Consider the following 17,940-nt stretch of genomic DNA (forward strand, 5'->3'; position numbering starts at 1 on the left):
TCTTGACATTGAAAATACTGGAATAAAAACAATAATTATGTACATATCCTCTGAAGTCAAATAATTAATTTCAATGTTAAATGGTGCAAATCAATGCAGAGATTAAAGAGCAAACTATCGGTCAGTACACATCTAAACCATTTTTTGCGATATTTAAAATACGCACGCGTCTGGTATATTACTTTGTTAAGAATTTGTACATAGTACAATATTTAATGGTAATAATAATAGTAATAACCACAACTATGTAGACTTATGTAGTCGGTTGAACATTCGAAATGTTGATTTTTACCTGTTAATCTGAACGTATCTGCACTCTGGTTTAAGGTTTCGAGTCGCATAACGTAAGTGACTCGATTGACAAGAAAAGCTAGCAAATTGACATTCTAACCGCCGGAGCAAATGCTTCCACGACATACTCGAGATTTCCGTATGAATTGCCACTGATTCGATCTCTCGATAAACTGTTGTATCGATTGCTAAGAATAAGGTTAGACCGCGCTAGTCGTATAACCTTCGCGTTATATCGATAACTTAATAGAATATGTATGTCACGTGATCATCAGGCAAGAATATGAAAGTTCCATTTTTGTAAATATTTATCTCAAAAAATTGTCATTGGCTCAAAAATCTATCTACATTACATCGTATGACTGGTTATTAATGTTTTGAAATAAAAAAAGATATTTTCTTATATAATGACTGTATCAGGATTGGTATGTAATTTCATGTGATTGTACCTTATATATTTCTATCTATTTATTTTAATTTCGAAAAATTTTAGTATACGTATATATGTTGTCTTTTGTATTTTATAATTTTATATAAATTTGTGTTCCTCTATTAAAGATAATATTTCTAGCGAACTGATTATGTGTTATGAAATTGTAGACAATGTTATGTATGCTTTCATCACGATATTTCTCACGTCTCTATTGCAAAAATTAAAAACGAAATTGATAGCATATTTATTTGACTTTTTACGTCACAGTAAATGACCAAATATTAATTCCAGTTGTACACACATGTACGACGTAAGTCGGTAACCTGTCATCGTATAACATGTCATTGAAATATTTACGATATTGGAAAATTTCAGTCTACAAGTTAAAATTGCAAAATCTAATGTTTACGTAAAGTATTTATACGTTTTTTGAAACCGATGAAACATCATTATCACGCATGTGATATTAAACGTAATAATTGCTCGCGTGTTCCGATAAGAGAGAACTCATAAAACCGTATGATAAAACAAAAGATGCACATGTCACAATAAAAATAAGCGCGATCAGCGAACGTTTCTGTGGACTTCCATAAACGGCAAATTATAAAATAATAAAATATCGTGACACATCAATGTTTTCAAGAAATCATCATCTCAGAATTCATTTAATTGCTTCGACATCCGATAATATCCGTAACATCTATTTACTTACGGAGCAAAAATATAAGACTTGTGTTTTACATTACTTTCTGTTTCGGTGGTTTATTTTTGATATCCACACTTTGCTCCGTATTGAGTTTCTTTTTTAATTCGATATGCGAATAAATGAATCGGTTAAAATTTATATGACATAGCAATCACAATTGCAACAATATCTCTTGTAAACATACAGCGAAAACAATGTGCAATCAGTGTTTTGTATATCTTTGTTTTGTCTCGAATTATGTCCAGCGGAACGGCTTTATTTACCACTAATTTTCCCACCGATAGAGGACTAACGATATAAATGCTTCCCATATTTAATTCACTCATACGACGCGACTACGGTTTATTATCATAATTAAACATACGTATATACTAACATTCTTCTCGCCATTACCGGACGGCATTTCTACCGCTGGAAAAAACATCCTGTCATTAAGTAAACTATTATATATTCGCCAACACCTGGTTTTTCGCAACTGAATAACTCAACATCCTCAAGAATATAATATCGTCACTCACATTCTGCGACGTACTCCATCACGCATATCCTTCGAATGCAAGGTTCCCATTGGTGATTAATACGATTCAAATTTTATGACGAAACTCGATGAAACTCAAGAATAACGATTGATCATAATTTAGAGGGAATGATAGTTCACTTTACAACAAACACTGCCTGTTTCTGTCGCGTAGAAAATGAAGAACGTTTCCTTTTGAAATCAATTTTGTTCGGTGAAATCGATCCCACCAAGCGCGGATAGATCGCAAACGTAACTGACGTATACGCGAGTATGTAGCTAAAGCAACCTGTGTGCGCTTGCTCGATTACTACAACTTCGTCATCATAGAAATTGGTCTTAAGGTCGCTAAGTTTTTTTAAGACTGATCCAGGCCCGAAGGATATGAAATTTCCACCTGTTACAAAATCTACCGTAGCAAATTATTAAATTGTTGTTTCTTACATTGTAAATAATAACTTGGTAACTTAAGATACCGATATAAATTCATGGAAATTCAAACGGTATTATATGCAATGGTGAAAGGATGGTATTAACACGATTTTATAATTCGTGCAGTTGGATCGATAAAGCGTGAAATTCTTATTTCTCGCAATGGACACTTGTTGGATAGAGGGTATAAACATTTACTTCGTTAATTTTCGCATCATCGTTATTCTTTCTTCCTTTCAATGATAATATATCTGAATTATTTGCGTATACCGTTGAGAAAGACCAGAAAATGATAAAATTGTAATTATACACATACGTAAGCGATTCCACTTTCCATCGTGGATAAGAAGTACGAAGTCTGTACTTTGTACGTTTATGTGACGGAATATTATGTAAAGAATATATTAAATTCAATTGAATATTCAAATCTCATTGAAATGAAAAATTTATAAGTAGAATCTGTAAATGTAGAATTTGTAAGTGGAGATTTTAAGATTTTCGAATAGACAGTTCTTTAAAATGCAGATTACGTTGTTTAAACACGAAGAAACTTAAAAATCAACAGATATATGTACCTTTTAAATGATAAGGTAGTAACAACATTGCAGTCTTTACATGAAGATGCTATGTGTCTCTTGTTGTCAACAAGTTGTTAATGATACACTTAACGATACTAGGATCTTCTATTATGAGTTATCAGTTACAAGTTTTCTATCGCAGGCAAATGTAAAGGTGAGAAATGGAAACCTGATAACAACTGTAACGAATATCGTTTGACACAGCAGCCTGACATTATTTTTACAGAAAAATATTAATTGGTTGGATTATTGCTCGATATGGACTATAAAATGCATATAAACATATTATCAAGCTTTTTCTTTCTATAATCTTCTATGCAAAGAAACATACGTAAATATTATATTAACGAAATAATAAAATATTAAATCAAGATCGTAGGATTGCTCGGACTATCCTTATACGAATTAATTATGTACTCACTCTGACGAACTTTCGTCGTTGTCCTCGGAATCTGTAGTTTCTGCACATGCTGACCTATAATCAAATAAGTTAAAGAAAATCCATGATGCATCGATGCAATTAATTCACCTACTTGAAGCATTCCATCTTTTTTTATTTTCTGATGCAAATGTCTCAAATGTGACACGTACCAGTTGCAACGAGAACCTTCATTTCTTTCTGCATATCGAAAAACAATTCCACTCTGAGAAATATTGTTTTCATTTCTTTTTTATAGAAGTGAATTTTTTTAATTTCTTTAAATATTTAAACACTGTTACAATTATCATTAATTGATCATTAATTGATAATTATTATATGTACGCAAAAAGATAAAAGTTATGCAAAAATGCGATGCGAATTTAAATTTAATTATCAATTAGAAATTGACAGCGATGCATCGGCACGTACAGGCAAGTAGCCAAATTTTTATTTTAGGATGCGAAAAATTTAGAACATTAACAGTAGAGGAAGTATAATTATAACTATACTTGTGGTTAAACAGACAAATATTCGAGAAAGCTTATGTGGTTTTTACTTTTGTTATTATACATTATTCATATAACTTGTTGTACATCATTCATTCCACTACAATTTATTTATTTCATTGTTTCTCTCTAGAAATATTTGAAATATGCGTACTTATGTTCCGTGTGACCTAATTTTCTTCCTTTCATCAGCGTACTCCTTCTACTTTCAGTCGCTATAAATGAAGATTCATGTATGTGTTCGCACAATGATCTTATTATCTTTTGCTATCTATGCGAAAGTAAACCATGCAGAGTATACTTTCACCATTATATGGGATAATTGCTTATTAATCACGTAATCAGTACAGTGAAAGTTGAAACTGCCTGCGGAGAGCTAGTTCCTCCTTTCATGTAGCATTAATATTTTGCACACACCAATTAATTACTGTAGTATTTCTATTAATGGACCTCATACTTTTTTTTATCAATTACATTTACATACATATGTAATGAAAGATATCGTTTAAGAATATTATGTAAGAATTGTATAAAGATACGAATACATATATATCACGAAAATATTGTTACATTTTCGTCGAACGGAATTTGCACTGATACGTAAATGTTGTTTAGCAAATATGAAATCAGAATTCACGAAATCTAATGGGGATAAATGCGAATCGAAATCCGAAAACCGATCAATGTGGTCATAGTTCAAAATGGAAAACATTGAATGATGAGCGATATTTATCGTTCATTGAGTAATAAAACATTGGTTTAAATATTCCTTAATTATTCATAATTTTCATATACTGATAAGGTATCGCTCTTCGAGAATTGTACTATATTGAGTATCATATTCAGTTAGTATTTTATTACATAAATTATTTCAAAAGTGATCTCCTCCATGCGAATTAATTATTATTAATTAATGAGAATGTTTATACAGAAATAGTTACATGATTTTTAACATTTTTAAATATATTTTAATATTAACTAATTCCGTTTGCTTATTTTTAACATATCAAGACGTAATTGTTACATGGCTCGTTGGTCTAGGGGTATGATTCTCGCTTCGGGTGCGAGAGGTCCCGGGTTCAAATCCCGGACGAGCCCACGTTGATTTATTTTTACTTTTTAGTGCACTTAATCTTATTCTTATTATATATTAATATTCTTGTTATTTAGTATTTTAGACTAAATAGTTATTTTATTTTGTAAAAATCAGGGTTTGAATTAATAGTAACGACTATTCCATGAAATTATCGATAACATCAAATATGGCGCTCGCATGGAACCCATTGAAGAAACACAGCGATCGTGAAAGGTATACTTATTAAGGCATTGAAGCATTTATCGTATCACTTGGTATTTCACTTTTTATAGAAATATTTAAATAACTGAATTTATGTTAATATACTTTATTTATTATATATGTATACGAGTAGAATTAGCAGCATAACCTCTCTGGTATGAAACTGACAGCTGTATAATAATTTGTTGTAGATGGATTTGTATCTATCCGGTATATCTAAATAGTAAGAGAACTCTAGCAGAGGGTCGGAAACTTCCAAAAGACAAATGTGTCGAAAATCCAACATATCAAGAAATTCGTGATGTTTTGGTAGCAGCTGGTTTCAACATTGGAGTAGAAAACAAACGACATCCACGAGAACGTAGCAAAGAATTATTATTTCGCGGACGTATTCGCGTGCAACTCAAAAATGACGATGGTACTCCTGTGAAATCAGATTTCCCCACTAGAGATTCGATTTTGGCATATGTGGGTACGACCATTCCAAAGTTAAAAACTCGACAAGGAAAGCAATCCAGTGGTGAACAATCTTCTCAGCCATCAAGTTCATCGTCAAAGAAAGGAAAAGGAAAGGGAAGAAGATGATAAAGATATATAATATCACTAGAACATAAAAATATTTGTTACTTATATATATTTTTGTGTTGAAATGAGAATTATTCTCATGTACAAAAATATTATATTACAACTTGTACAAACCTTTTAAAGGGAATTTTAAATTGAATGCATTCATACATACAAATATCTTAAAACTTTTGTTAAATTCTTTTATTATTCATCATTATTTTGTAATCCTTATAGTTGTGTTAATTGTTTGTTTTCATTTACATCTTGGTACTTTACTATTGAAGGAATTTGTTCGATGGTTTTGAATATTCAAATTATTGTTCTCAGAATTAGAAGGTAATTACTTCGATGAACCAGTTGGAGACTGTAATGCTGTTTCTGTATTGTGTGGTACATAGTGCACTATATAACCACTAGGGGGAGGATGAGATACTGGAAGATGTGGTTCGATCATACTCGATAGTGGAACCTATAAATTTAATATAGATCTGATAGAATTGTTCCAAGTTTATTAGCGCTTGTAACAAAGTAGTACGTACATTCTTGTGGGAATTTGGTTGAGCTAATCCTACAATAGGTGATTGTCCAATTGGAAACGCTAAATTGTTCTTAAGATTTTTCCTTGCTTTTCTATTTTCTCGTGCCTCAAATTTATTAAATATAAGTATTAAATAGAATTACAAAAATATATGAATTACATTACATTACATTTCATATTACTTACTTCATTGATACTTCTAAGAAATGATCCATTTGGGTGCAACATATCTTGGAGCTCTGATCTGGCATTTATTAACTCACTTACTGGCCCGCTAACTGATTTTACTAATGTACTAGGAATATCATGTAATGTGTTGATATGTGGATGTAAATCAGGATGTAATACAGATTGTAAAAAATTATTCCCTAGCAAATGTGGTAATCTACTTATTGTATTTAAAGCTGGATGTATAATGGAATTCAAATGCGGAGGAATAGGTAGTGGAGGAATATGTGGTACTGGTGGAATATGTGGTGGAGGAATATGTGGTGGAGGAATATGTGGTAATCGAGGAATATGTGGTAAAGGAGCCCCAACAATAGAATCGGATGAAGTTGTGTTTGAATCTTGTTCATTTATAAGTAAATCTGTATTAGTCTTAATAGTAGGATTACTTGTTTTTTCTGTATCATTGTCATCATTATTTGAATCACAATCTCTTACAAAATGTGCATGGCCTTTTAATGGTCCTCCAGTAAGAAAATAGTTTGCAACTTGGTGAGCATCACCTGAGGATTATTAATATATTGATATATGTTAATAAATACTTTTAGTTTTCTTATTGCAATTACCTAGTTTAAGATGTCGATTAGAGCCTGATACACCACGTGAATCTCGCTGCTTTTGTTCAGTCAGTGCTTTGGAGTTGGTACTCAAATCAATTTCCTTCAATTGCCTTCCAGAACGTGTATTGTAATCTAACAAAGCAAATTAGTACATACAATGTAATACTTTTCTTAAGGCATTACCTTTATCGCCATGGTACGTACTAGAATAATTGAACTTTATTGATGTAAATGGTTGTAAATTGTGAATTTTAGTACAAGAGACATCACGTGTATACACTACAATATGATATAAAATAAAGATTAATGATATTAAGCTACAGTACTTCATGTTACACGTAAACAATTTGGACACATCAAAGAATTCAATTGCAATAAGCTTTGAAGTGCTTTGAAGCGCAAATTATGCACTGGAATCTGATGTGGTTTTACCTGAAATTTATTGATTTTGCAAGAGAAAATTTGCTGACGTTTTATGAACAATTCTTTTCCTTTATCATAACATAAATGCTTACATTAATATACACAGTTGTAGGAATTACATCAGATCTTAAACAATTGAGTAATAGTGATTCATGTAACATGCATACTTTCATGTAGTTTTTTTTATATGATATTATCTTTTTCTTTATTCAATTTATTACTGTTTATCGCAAAAGTTATTATCTTCTCAAGTTTGTATTTCATCACATTATATTTCAAAAAAACATATTAAAGTACTAAAAATATTATAAAAAATTAAAGTTATAGAAAATTATATCTATTGAACGAATACATATAGTGTTATAATCGATGAAAGGAAATATATAAAAAAAAACCTTCACCGTGACAATGTTTTCCACATTGCCGTGACCAGGATTCGAACCTGGGTTACTACGGCCACAACGTAGGGTCCTAACCACTAGACGATCACGGCTATTGAAGGTTGTGGGAAACATGGTTATTTTTCTAAACACTAGAAATATATTAATTTTTCTCTCAAAAGTATTAATTTAATTTATTTATTCTTAAATGAAATACTTTTAGGAGAAATAAAATTCTAGACTAAATTAATATAAGTACGATATATATAGTATTTCTTTTATATAAATTAATGTAAAAATTATCATAATTATTAAAGCTTATTGTAAGTTATTCGCGATTTTTAATATCATTTGATTTTTAATATCATAGAATGGTAATGGAGATTTTTTCATCGATTCCCTTGTGCAAGTAATGATTAAAGCTCTTGTTCACAGATGGAGCCAGATGGAACTCCGATGGTGAAGAAGAAATGACTCCTGGAGTCTTCTGATTTCCTGATAGTGTCCGGTTGCTAGCGACCGTCGTTGCTACCGCGGCGTCGTGGTTTTAGCAATAGTGTGTCATTCGTGTAAAGTGTAAAAAAGTAGCTCGTGTAAAAGTGCTCCAAACATGACGGTTTTCGGCGATGCTTGACAAGGGGAAGATGCATGGTGCCTGACGACCGTCAAGATGTGGACTTCGAACGATACGTCTAATCGAAGATTCCCGCGCGAATTCTGCTCAGGTATGTAACTATTTCAGTCAGTCACCATTGATAATTTTACTGGAGTTATGTCAAATTTTCGTTACGATCTTTATAAAGCAGTACACTACGCATTATTAACGTTTTACGGACGTTTCTCGAAACGTATGTATACTAACCACTAAAATTTCTGAAAACACAAGTTTTTTACTTATGGTTAGTAGCGTTTAACTATTTCTGTATTGTTGAATACTAAATACGCATATAGTCCTACGACAAGACGCTTTGTGCTGAATAAACTTTGCAATTATTAATCGAGTTTAATTTAACATAATTTTTACTTTAGGCAATATGTAAATATCAATATCCAGATATCTTGGAATTGGAAACCACTTTCCTCGCACGAAATTAATTCGAACAGACGTTAAATGATTTGTATATTCGCGAAAAAAACTCGATTAATAATACGCTATATGGAATCTGTAAGTTCACGAGCGCAACATAACGAACGCGTATTTCACAAAACGTGTTATTACGGTTTCAGCAGTAAAAGGGTTAAATATATGAATTTCCTACATAAACATATAGCAGAAGTTTCTCTAATTACCGATAGACATTCGTACAGAGATGCTCAAGTACAGCCCTGCAAATGTAACCATCTTGTGCATCCTGTTCCCCTGGTACCGAGTGTCTCCATAAGAGTCTATCCGAACAGCATTGATGTCATTGATATTTCAATATTGTTCTCTCCTTTTATTCCATTTATTGTTTCTTCGTATATTTTCAAAGTATTATTCCCTGGTGTAAATTATATTATATCTATATTCTAACCTACTACCTAGAGTAAATTATATTTCATGAAATTTTTTGATATTGGAAGGTATGTATATATCAATTCATAAATAAACGAGTTGCGAATCGTTTTTAAATTTATCAAATATAGGTACATTTATACGTACGTTTAACAGCAAATATAAGAAAATAGTGCTAATAATTTAACTGGGGTATATGTCTCAGTTGACAGGTTAACTAGTACGGTAGTTTTATACGTTTTATCCTATGGATTGCATTGGATTACGTATTTGTAGAAATGATAATACGTCATCGTACATTTAGTTGCGCATTCTTTATTTTACAATGTTATCTAGTCGTTTTTATTGTCCAGAATATTTTATTCCGTATTCATTTTATTTTAATCATCGGTATCAGTCAATATTCATTTTAGATGATATCTGTTCCATTTTAATCATTTCAAAAGATTTATTAATGAGCAGCGAATCGATTTATTCGTCGATTTACAATATCGACGGTTTACCGCGTAAATATCGTATGCCCACATTTGGCAGAGTTTTTACACGCGATAAATAATTATTTGCTGTTTCTTCATGTTGTATAAAAATCACGTTTATATCTACCTCGTGAATTTCTCAAGAATAATATATTTCTTTATCATATTTAATATGTGTAGAGATATTTTCAAGAACTATGATCCGCTCTCGTCATTTTGTGTTCCCAAAGACGATCGATGCATGATAATCAATTTCGTAATGGTATTCATAAAGACGAATACAATGCAGAATTTCTTTAATTACAAAGTACTATTGAATTCTTCAAACCGTTTTTCTCGAAAATGCAGAAAGTGCAGAAACATACAATATTCGTGCAATAAGCTGTCGACATGTCAAATAAACTTACAATTGTATGTATGTGATGGAAGCCTAAGCTTATCAACCCTGTTTCTAGGGGAATTGTTTGTTTTTTCTGCCTAGAATTTAGAACTAGACTCTAGATCATCGTTTATCACGTTCATATTAGTTTCTCTACAGACACGTGGAAATATGATGCATAAGCAAGTTCAAAGTATAAATAATCTTTCGACAATCGATCTTTCTTAGATGGTCTTTGTGACGTGTATACCGTGGTACCTTTCTTGAAATATTTCATCTGTCAGATAATCATTTAGGCAATTCGATTCTCTTGTTGCCAAAAGTCAATTAATGCAAATTTGCGCTCGGTGAGAAATGTGACGTTTCCTAATGCAACGAACGGAAGGAGTCGAGGATGACTTAATACGTATGACAGCGGAAACGCTGCCAGTAATTTGAGATCGTATCGATCGTCTATTGTCTACGTATAGCTAATACAATATGAAACAAGAATCGATGATACGGGCATGTTTATGACATGGTCGATATCAGATATACTTATATATAAATAAATAAATATATATATATATATGTATGTATAATTACGTTTATTTGTCTCCATTTTGTTTGTTTTACATTTATTTGTGTTCACTCTGCTAGTTTTACATTTGTCTTTATTTTGTTCGTTTTACATTTATTTGTCCCGATTTCGTTATTTTTACAATATTATCTTATACCTAAGTCCGCTAAATTAATCCGTATTTTTGTTATCATCTATTTACCGTTTTATTATCATCATTGTTGTGTAAGCGCCGCTTTTTCAATGATCTTTATTAATTTATCGATACACTTGGCACACTCTTCCACGTTCTTATGATCGATATCGTGCACCTAATTACAGCAACGATAAAAATGATAGAATTATTTTTGCTTGGAAAGAACAATAATTGAATCGAAATGAAAGTTTACATACCCGTTTAGCGAACTGTGACTTCAGTTTCTTGTCTTGGAATATCATCTTTTCCCCTATTCTAAGGTTCTTGAACGTCTTCGCTCGGAGCGGGCCGAATTTTCTTTGGAATTCTTTCACGCTTCCGTGGCAAGTGTTCTCGAGGTTCTGAATCTTCGCATGTATCCTACGCTGTCTTTCTCCTAGCGAATCTACTTTTTTCGTAAACTTCACAATGTCCTTGTAGCCGTGGTAATAGTCGTTTCTCATTTGCATCGTCAACTCTGCCGTTATCTAGACGCAATTATACAACGTTATTTTGTCATATTTGGTATTTTACACCGCGTTACGAATAAAATTCCACTATTTTCCCTTAACGGTCAATAAAATTCCCTAGAAAGTTGTTGAAATTAACACGGAAATTATCGCGTTTGTTTACAGTTATTCACATTAATACTCCGTCACGATACAACATTATATCTCTATTTCTTGCTATGTATACGATTTAAATATCGTGTCGTGTAAATAACCATTTACAGAGGAATATGAAAATCGGCCGTGATCTTATACAAGTAATCGTGAAAATCGATAGCCGCGACTGCACGGTCGAACAGTATATGTAGAAATAAAAATGAAAATTGTAATTACTTGCTCGAGTTCGTTCGCTACTTTTATTTTATACGCTTCCGGCAAGTCTGGGTGTTTACTGAAAATCCTGTCGATCCGCGCTTGATTCGATTCCATCCACGAGTCGATCTTTTTGTCGATGCTCTCATTACCGTAGTCGATCAGAAACGATTCTTCTTGATTTACGTTGTCGGCTACTCTCGATAGCACCTCGCCACTCCAATACAAAACACGATCCTTTTCCTCCAATAAATCGATCCATGAGTGAGGCATACGTCCTACCGTTTGCCCCATTGTTGTTTCTGTGCGAGCATGTAACTGCCAAAATCCATATGATGGCAAATGATGTATCGGCTCAGCGTCCTCTGTCTAAAAGTCAGGTAAATACTCACAATGCTTACGGTGATCCATTACGCGTCGGATTTGCTTTGTTTTGCACGCGAGATTTAACCGAAATTTGGCAGCATATTGTTAGCTTCGTTCGACAAGGTCGTCAGTTGTGCTCCTTCTAACCTTTGTTATATGACATTTCTCCAACGAGGTTCCTGTCATGTGTACCGATTCAGCAAACCATTTAAAAAGTATTTTAACTTAAATTTGAGGTTTACAATACTTCTTATTTACATTTCTTTACATTGTCAATTCTATTTTGTATACATACACAAATCTCGATACTTATATAATAGTCTAATCTTTTTAACCGAAATACTAATCATGTTATATCGATTATAGCATATTATCTCAATACATTTGATACTCTTTTATTAATACTCCTTGTATTATTAGTACTCCTTGACCTATTCTAATTTAACTTAAATTCGAGGTTTACGATATCCCCTTTTCACACTTGCTCACATTATCTGTTCCATCTTATATATACATACATACAGAGATTTCAAAATCTATATAACAATTTAATCCTTCGCACACTATAAACTACCATCTACTGCCGTCTACGAAACTCCAATTGAGTCTCCTCTAATCTCTCCTAATTTACATTAAAAGCAAATCAGGTATTCACATTATCATGCTCTCGGTTCAAACTCCATTCGAACTTTATTCCATCGTATAGTTTGGTTATATCGCGACTAGGCGCTGCCTTAGTTAGCGGTTTCTCGTTTATCGTAAATCGGACAGATGGCGTTGAAAAAAAGAGAGCTGTCGCGTTGTTTTCTTCTTCCTGCAAACGTCTCCATTTTTCTTTTCACGCCGGTGGCGTTGCTTCGGTATTGTTCACTTGCGTGTAAGCAAATAACGCGGGTGGCACAATAGATGGAAACTTGGCCAGGCCGTCACAAAAGGTCGATTCTTCGCGGAGTGTCCACGAGGATTATATTGAGCGTTGATTTCACGTTATCAGACGTGGAAAAAGGAACTGGAGCGGACATCCGGCCGTCTCGAAAGTCCGCGAAATTCAATCGGCGCACGTAGCTAGTGTCGGAGTGTCAATTCAAAGCAACGTAATCTCCGTTCAGTGCGACCAATAATCGGCTTATTGATTTCGATTCGAGGCTAAAACACCGTCCACAACAACCATTGGAAGCTACGCGCGAGCTGCTTTTTTCCTCTCTACGTTGCCTGTCTTTTTTAATTGACAATCGAGCTCCTGAGCATTGGGAAGGGAGAGGCCCGCGTGGTTTTCATTTATTTTTAGCGGTGAACGTTCCGTACGCGGTATTTAAAACCGGGTAGCTTGGGAATGGACGTAATTTAATTTTCCTAAATAGAAATGACCTTTTTGTTCGCGCAACTGAGAGCGGTTTGATTGGAAAATGCTTTTTATCGCGCGTACCAGTATTATCATTGTTGCTGGTATTTGATTTGATATTTATATATTGGTAGACAAATTTTGTCGTTATTAAAATATTTCAAAGGATTATATCGTGTAATTTATTTATGTAACTTTCGATTACTAACACTTCCTGATAATAATCCCTGTGTCGTAAGTAAATGAAAATTATGTAATACAAGTACAAGCCTGATCCTAAGTTAGAACACAGTCATGGGAAAGGAAAATTAATTTGACGGATCATCGGAAATTTATTAAACCATACTTGGAGCCTTAGACTATAAACAATTGATATTTTCAACATTGTAATACAAATCTCGCAAATTATAATTAGTATAGTAACAAAGTTAAATATTTTCTCTATTTATATACATGGTGTTTTTCGATAATTGTTTTAAACAATTTCGTATTATTATTTGTATGATATATTTATATATACTGAGCTATGTATGTTCATATATTGATTTGAAGAAATTCCAAAGAAGACAGACTAATTAACCAACGCAACGTGCAATTAATATTTAGCCACAGTTGTGCTAATTGAATGACATTGTAATTTAATCGCGTAATCTAATTACATTTTACTCGAATTACATGGTAATGATTGCATTTTACGGTAATTCAATTACCGTGTAATAATCATCAATGTAATTGAATTATAAAGTGTGCAACAGAATTTCAGGACTCTGATCTTACGTTTATGTCTTTCAATTACATTGTTCAGTTGCACGTTGTAATCGTACTGCAATTGTAATTGCGAATTACGTCGTAATTTAATTTAATGGCAGATTCGAATTATGAATTGTAATGACAATGTAATCGAGCACGATGTAATTGAATCATCTTGTAATTATAACTCATGGAGTAATTTAGTCGTAATTCCGTGCAACTCTGTATTTAGCATACAGAAGTTAGTTAGCATTTCCATCTTCGCCTAAATTTGCATCAAAATCTCTCGAAAATTGATGCGCCTCGGTCGTCAACATTAAATCAAATTTTGATGAATTGCAACGTACAGAATGTCGAACGAGCCGCGAAGACGTAATTTCGCGACATGATTTATCGGCCGTTGTTTCGAAAAACAATTTCGCGTAAGAAACACGCACGGCCCGTAACTCGTTCGATACACTGGCCGGGTAACTGCGAGCGCGTAGACGCGAAATTAATATCGGAAACTCGTATCTTACAATGTATTTCAATTTCGTCGGCGAGTTAATTAACCATATGAACTGCATACCTATCGTTTCATTTTCTACCATATTTTGTTTAATTTCCCTATCTACCTTGTTCGCGTGCAATTTGTTCGAATGCTGAATTGCCAGGATTTTTTCCGTGTAGAAAAAGCAGACCTTAACGCGCGCTAATTACTTGCGATTTAAACGACGAAAATGGTAGCGTTTTTACGCGCGAATTACGAGCGTGCAGAACTTTTTGCACCGCATTTTCGCTACGAACGCGAATGTGTAAACAACGATAGCTTTTAATTGCGTTTAATTACCGTGACGATCGATCCACGTAGTTGCAAATATTCAAATTCCGATGATGTTTTACATTCGTTTCAGCGTGTATCACCCACAGGATTGCAACGCGAAATATTTCCTCTTTCGTCACTTTGGCCGACGTATCGGGGGTTGGCAAGAGGTTTTGAAAAGCCAGAACGTAGAAACCGTGTAGAGAGCTTTCGCAAACTTTTTCGTTCGACTAGTGTACCGTCACGCGTTAATTTATGACGTTTCAGGCAAGTTACGCATTTTATAGCAACACAGTTAGAAGTGACGTTAATAACGCAGGGAGTTAAAACAACGAGTAATTTATTTACGCAAAGCGTGGAAATTTGACACTAGAACTGCCAACGATTAAAATATAAAACTTGTATTAAAGAAACTAAAGCGCACACCGATGGGACAAAGTTTATAATGCAATAAGAAACACAAGCTTTTATTAATGTATTTTGCGAAGAATCATTGACAAATCACGTAACGTTGTACGTGTATAAAATTTCTATGAAAAATTATCAACCGGTCATTTTGTCATCGATCACTCTGGCAGTTTTAGCGTTAAAAATTTGCTAGCACAGTGAGAAAGGTGATATTGTTTTATGACAATTAACAGATAAATTTGTTAAATAATTGTACTAAATACATAGCTTAGTATATCGTATTTTATTTACGAAATTCGGTCGACTGAACGTTCCTCCTTTGCTAGTCTTTTAGAAGGCGGTTGGTCCGTGTGGTTTTGCGTTTCGATTTTGGCCGCTTTCGAATTTCGAATCTCACACAACGTTCCATTCGTTGTTTTAAAATACGAACTGACCTATAAACCGCAGGCTTCAAACGATATCCATTTTCGAAAGTTAATCCCGTGCAAAAAGAATTCCTCGCTCGTCTGGTTAGCTCGATCCAGTCGAAACGCTTAAGTTTTGTCTAAGAATTAATCAAATGTTCACCAATTTGGAAATTAATTAAATTAATTAGAAAATTAATCGATGACATGTTTTTAAATTCGTACGTTCCATAGAACACATGACATGCTTCAACTTTCCACCTTTAACTATGTCAACCATGTTAACTAATTTAACTATGGCACGTTCTAAAATTTCTAAGTCATATAGAACACTTTGACGTTTTTAAAATTCCCACGTTCTATGCAACATTGTGACGTTCTATAGGATACTCTAACGTTTTCCAAATTCGTAAGTTCTATACAGCACTGTGCCATTTTTTCAAATTCCTGCGTTGTACGAAACGCTATACAACTTTTTTTAAAATTCGTACATTCTCTCAAGCATCACGACATTCTTGAAATTTGCAGGTCGTATGAAACGCTACAGCGATCTTTTTCGTAATATCGGTAAAACACTACAACATTCTTTCGAATTCGTAGGTTCGCGTGTTAAATGATAGGCAGATTGGAAACTTTTGATCAGCGATATTACACTCTAACGTTTGATTCCTGTCGTCCACGAAGAATTACAAGCGAGCTACGTAATTTCGATGACAGTGTGGACATCGCTTAACGCTGTCTCCGACCGACACTGTTATCCTATCCGATACTAACCACACGTTAGCCTACGTCATTTGTGCGTCACACGCGGTTGCGTATGCACCTGCACACCTGTATACCCGTCACACGCGTACACACACGCGCGTGTACACACGCGCGTGTACACACTCGGGCAACGTAGTTCGTTATACGGCACATGTTGTCCCGTAGCTACACGTAACCCATCGAGATTGCTACTCTTATTGTTAGTCAGTCACTTTGCGCCTCTGTAAATAGTGGTGGTTCCAAGGGAAAAACGTTTGGCCGTGGTACAACGCGAATCTGAATAATAAAGATTCAAATCGACGTGCACAACCTTTCAGAACGTTAGCCAGAGTGTCGTTTTGATGGTGAAATTAATTAGGAGGAGAATTTTGAGACATTATTTGGCATTATTTGGTCAATTTCGAGAGAAAAGTATTTGCAGGCACAGCGGTGTGCAAAGATATTTTGGCAAAGTTGTATCTTGTTCCGTCGCAGGATTACAGATTAGAGAAATTTCAGTTAATTTTGTTAGATCGAAGTAGTAGAAAATTCGAACAGATTGTCATATTTACGAAGAGTTCCTTATCCTCTTTGACGAGTGATATGTTTGCGATTAAAGAAATTATCACTCCCTTGCAGATTTCTTTATATTTCGTTGAATTTTTTGGCGTAAGATAGAAAATTGCGCAACTACGGAGGAAAATTTTAATGCATTTCTATTTCACGATGTTTATTCAGATTCTCAGCATCAAAGATTCAACTATACTCGGTATATCCAGGTAGAAGGTAGAACGATTGAACGTAATTTTATCGAACTTCACTACTCCTTACAAACTTTCCGATTGAAATTCTGCGTAAGTCCTTAAATGAAATTTGTAAGAAGAAACCTGGAAGAAAGTTAAGTGACCGTAATGCTTTCTCGAGTTTCCATTACCAAAGGGATCAATCTCTGTCTTGTCAAGACAAGAAAATTCCTACGTGCATACGCGGCTGATACGACCAGACTAATTCACGACACGAAACTGAGCGACACCTTATCGCGGTATTAATTTTTCAACATCGATGCCGATATATTTCTCGTCTGGTTGATGTTAATTGTAACACGGCTGCCACATCAGCCGAACGTCTTAACGTCTCAGCTGAGACGATCTACATCTTTCTTGCTCCCTTTGGAGCTGTTAATCTTCTGGGCGTCTGAATTCACGTCGAATGCGTTATCCGGCTCGTCTGATGGCTGTATCCATGAGAGACGATGTAATTAAGGCAAAGTCCAATTATATCCGTTGCAAGGACGCGGCTGCGGTGTTACCTCTTTATGAAATTCACGAAACACGCTTTACGA

At 34.0% G+C, this 17,940-nt stretch overlaps 3 protein-coding genes and 2 non-coding genes across 7 annotated transcripts in view; 2 read left to right on the forward strand and 3 right to left on the reverse strand.

The window, feature by feature from the left end:
- Men (NADP-dependent malic enzyme) overlaps positions 1 to 2,197 on the reverse strand; it is an 18,362-nt gene extending 16,165 nt beyond the window's left edge. Inside the window, exon 1 of one of the 3 annotated variants that reach the window (XM_072009914.1) lies at positions 1,949 to 2,197. In XM_072009914.1, the coding sequence (XP_071866015.1) occupies positions 1,949 to 1,998 (50 nt within the window). In that variant the 5' untranslated portion in view covers positions 1,999 to 2,197. Of the gene's footprint in view, positions 1 to 292; positions 457 to 1,806; positions 1,836 to 1,948 lie in introns of those variants that run through there. The other 2 variants (XM_072009915.1, XM_072009913.1) reach the window with 2 other exon arrangements.
- Positions 2,198 to 4,910: 2,713 nt separating this feature from the next.
- On the forward strand, positions 4,911 to 4,982 carry Trnap-cgg (transfer RNA proline (anticodon CGG)). The gene has a single exon. It is a non-coding gene; the product is annotated as a tRNA-Pro (tRNA).
- A 52-nt stretch (positions 4,983 to 5,034) lies between these two features.
- On the forward strand, positions 5,035 to 7,390 carry Srp19 (signal recognition particle 19). Its single transcript, XM_072009965.1, has 2 exons — positions 5,035 to 5,193; positions 5,373 to 7,390. The coding sequence occupies exons 1-2, from the start codon at positions 5,123 to 5,125 to the stop codon at positions 5,764 to 5,766; spliced, it is 465 nt and encodes a 154-aa protein (XP_071866066.1). The 5' UTR covers positions 5,035 to 5,122; the 3' UTR covers positions 5,767 to 7,390.
- Positions 7,391 to 7,918: 528 nt separating this feature from the next.
- Positions 7,919 to 7,990, reverse strand: Trnah-gug (transfer RNA histidin (anticodon GUG)). The gene has a single exon. It is a non-coding gene; the product is annotated as a tRNA-His (tRNA).
- A 2,809-nt stretch (positions 7,991 to 10,799) lies between these two features.
- Positions 10,800 to 12,334, reverse strand: LOC139990746 (uncharacterized). The gene is made up of 4 exons (XM_072010221.1): positions 12,175 to 12,334; positions 11,804 to 12,100; positions 11,180 to 11,449; positions 10,800 to 11,097 (listed from the first exon to the last, which is right to left on the reverse strand). Exons 2-4 carry the CDS (start codon positions 12,074 to 12,076, stop codon positions 11,002 to 11,004), a joined length of 639 nt encoding a protein of 212 aa, XP_071866322.1. The 5' UTR covers positions 12,077 to 12,100; positions 12,175 to 12,334; the 3' UTR covers positions 10,800 to 11,001.
- Positions 12,335 to 17,940: the final 5,606 nt, after the last annotated feature.

The sequence above is a fragment of the Bombus fervidus genome, chromosome 9 (assembly GCF_041682495.2).
Source record: "Bombus fervidus isolate BK054 chromosome 9, iyBomFerv1, whole genome shotgun sequence".
In the NCBI taxonomy this organism is placed as follows: Eukaryota; Metazoa; Arthropoda; class Insecta; order Hymenoptera; family Apidae; genus Bombus; species Bombus fervidus.

Bases quoted from the DNA above. Each gene is read 5' to 3' on its own strand.
- Srp19 (XM_072009965.1), top strand. From the start codon at position 5,123: ATGAAATTATCGATAACATCAAATATGGCGCTCGCATGGAACCCATTG. The intron at 5,194-5,372 runs GTATACTTATTA...AATTTGTTGTAG, and splicing joins AAACACAGCGATCGTGAAAG to ATGGATTTGTATCTATCCGG.
- LOC139990746 (XM_072010221.1), bottom strand. From the start codon at position 12,076: ATGGGGCAAACGGTAGGACGTATGCCTCACTCATGGATCGATTTATTG. The intron at 11,450-11,803 runs GTAATTACAATT...AATTGCGTCTAG, and splicing joins TAGCGAACGAACTCGAGCAA to ATAACGGCAGAGTTGACGAT. The intron at 11,098-11,179 runs GTATGTAAACTT...TGCTGTAATTAG, and splicing joins AGTCACAGTTCGCTAAACGG to GTGCACGATATCGATCATAA.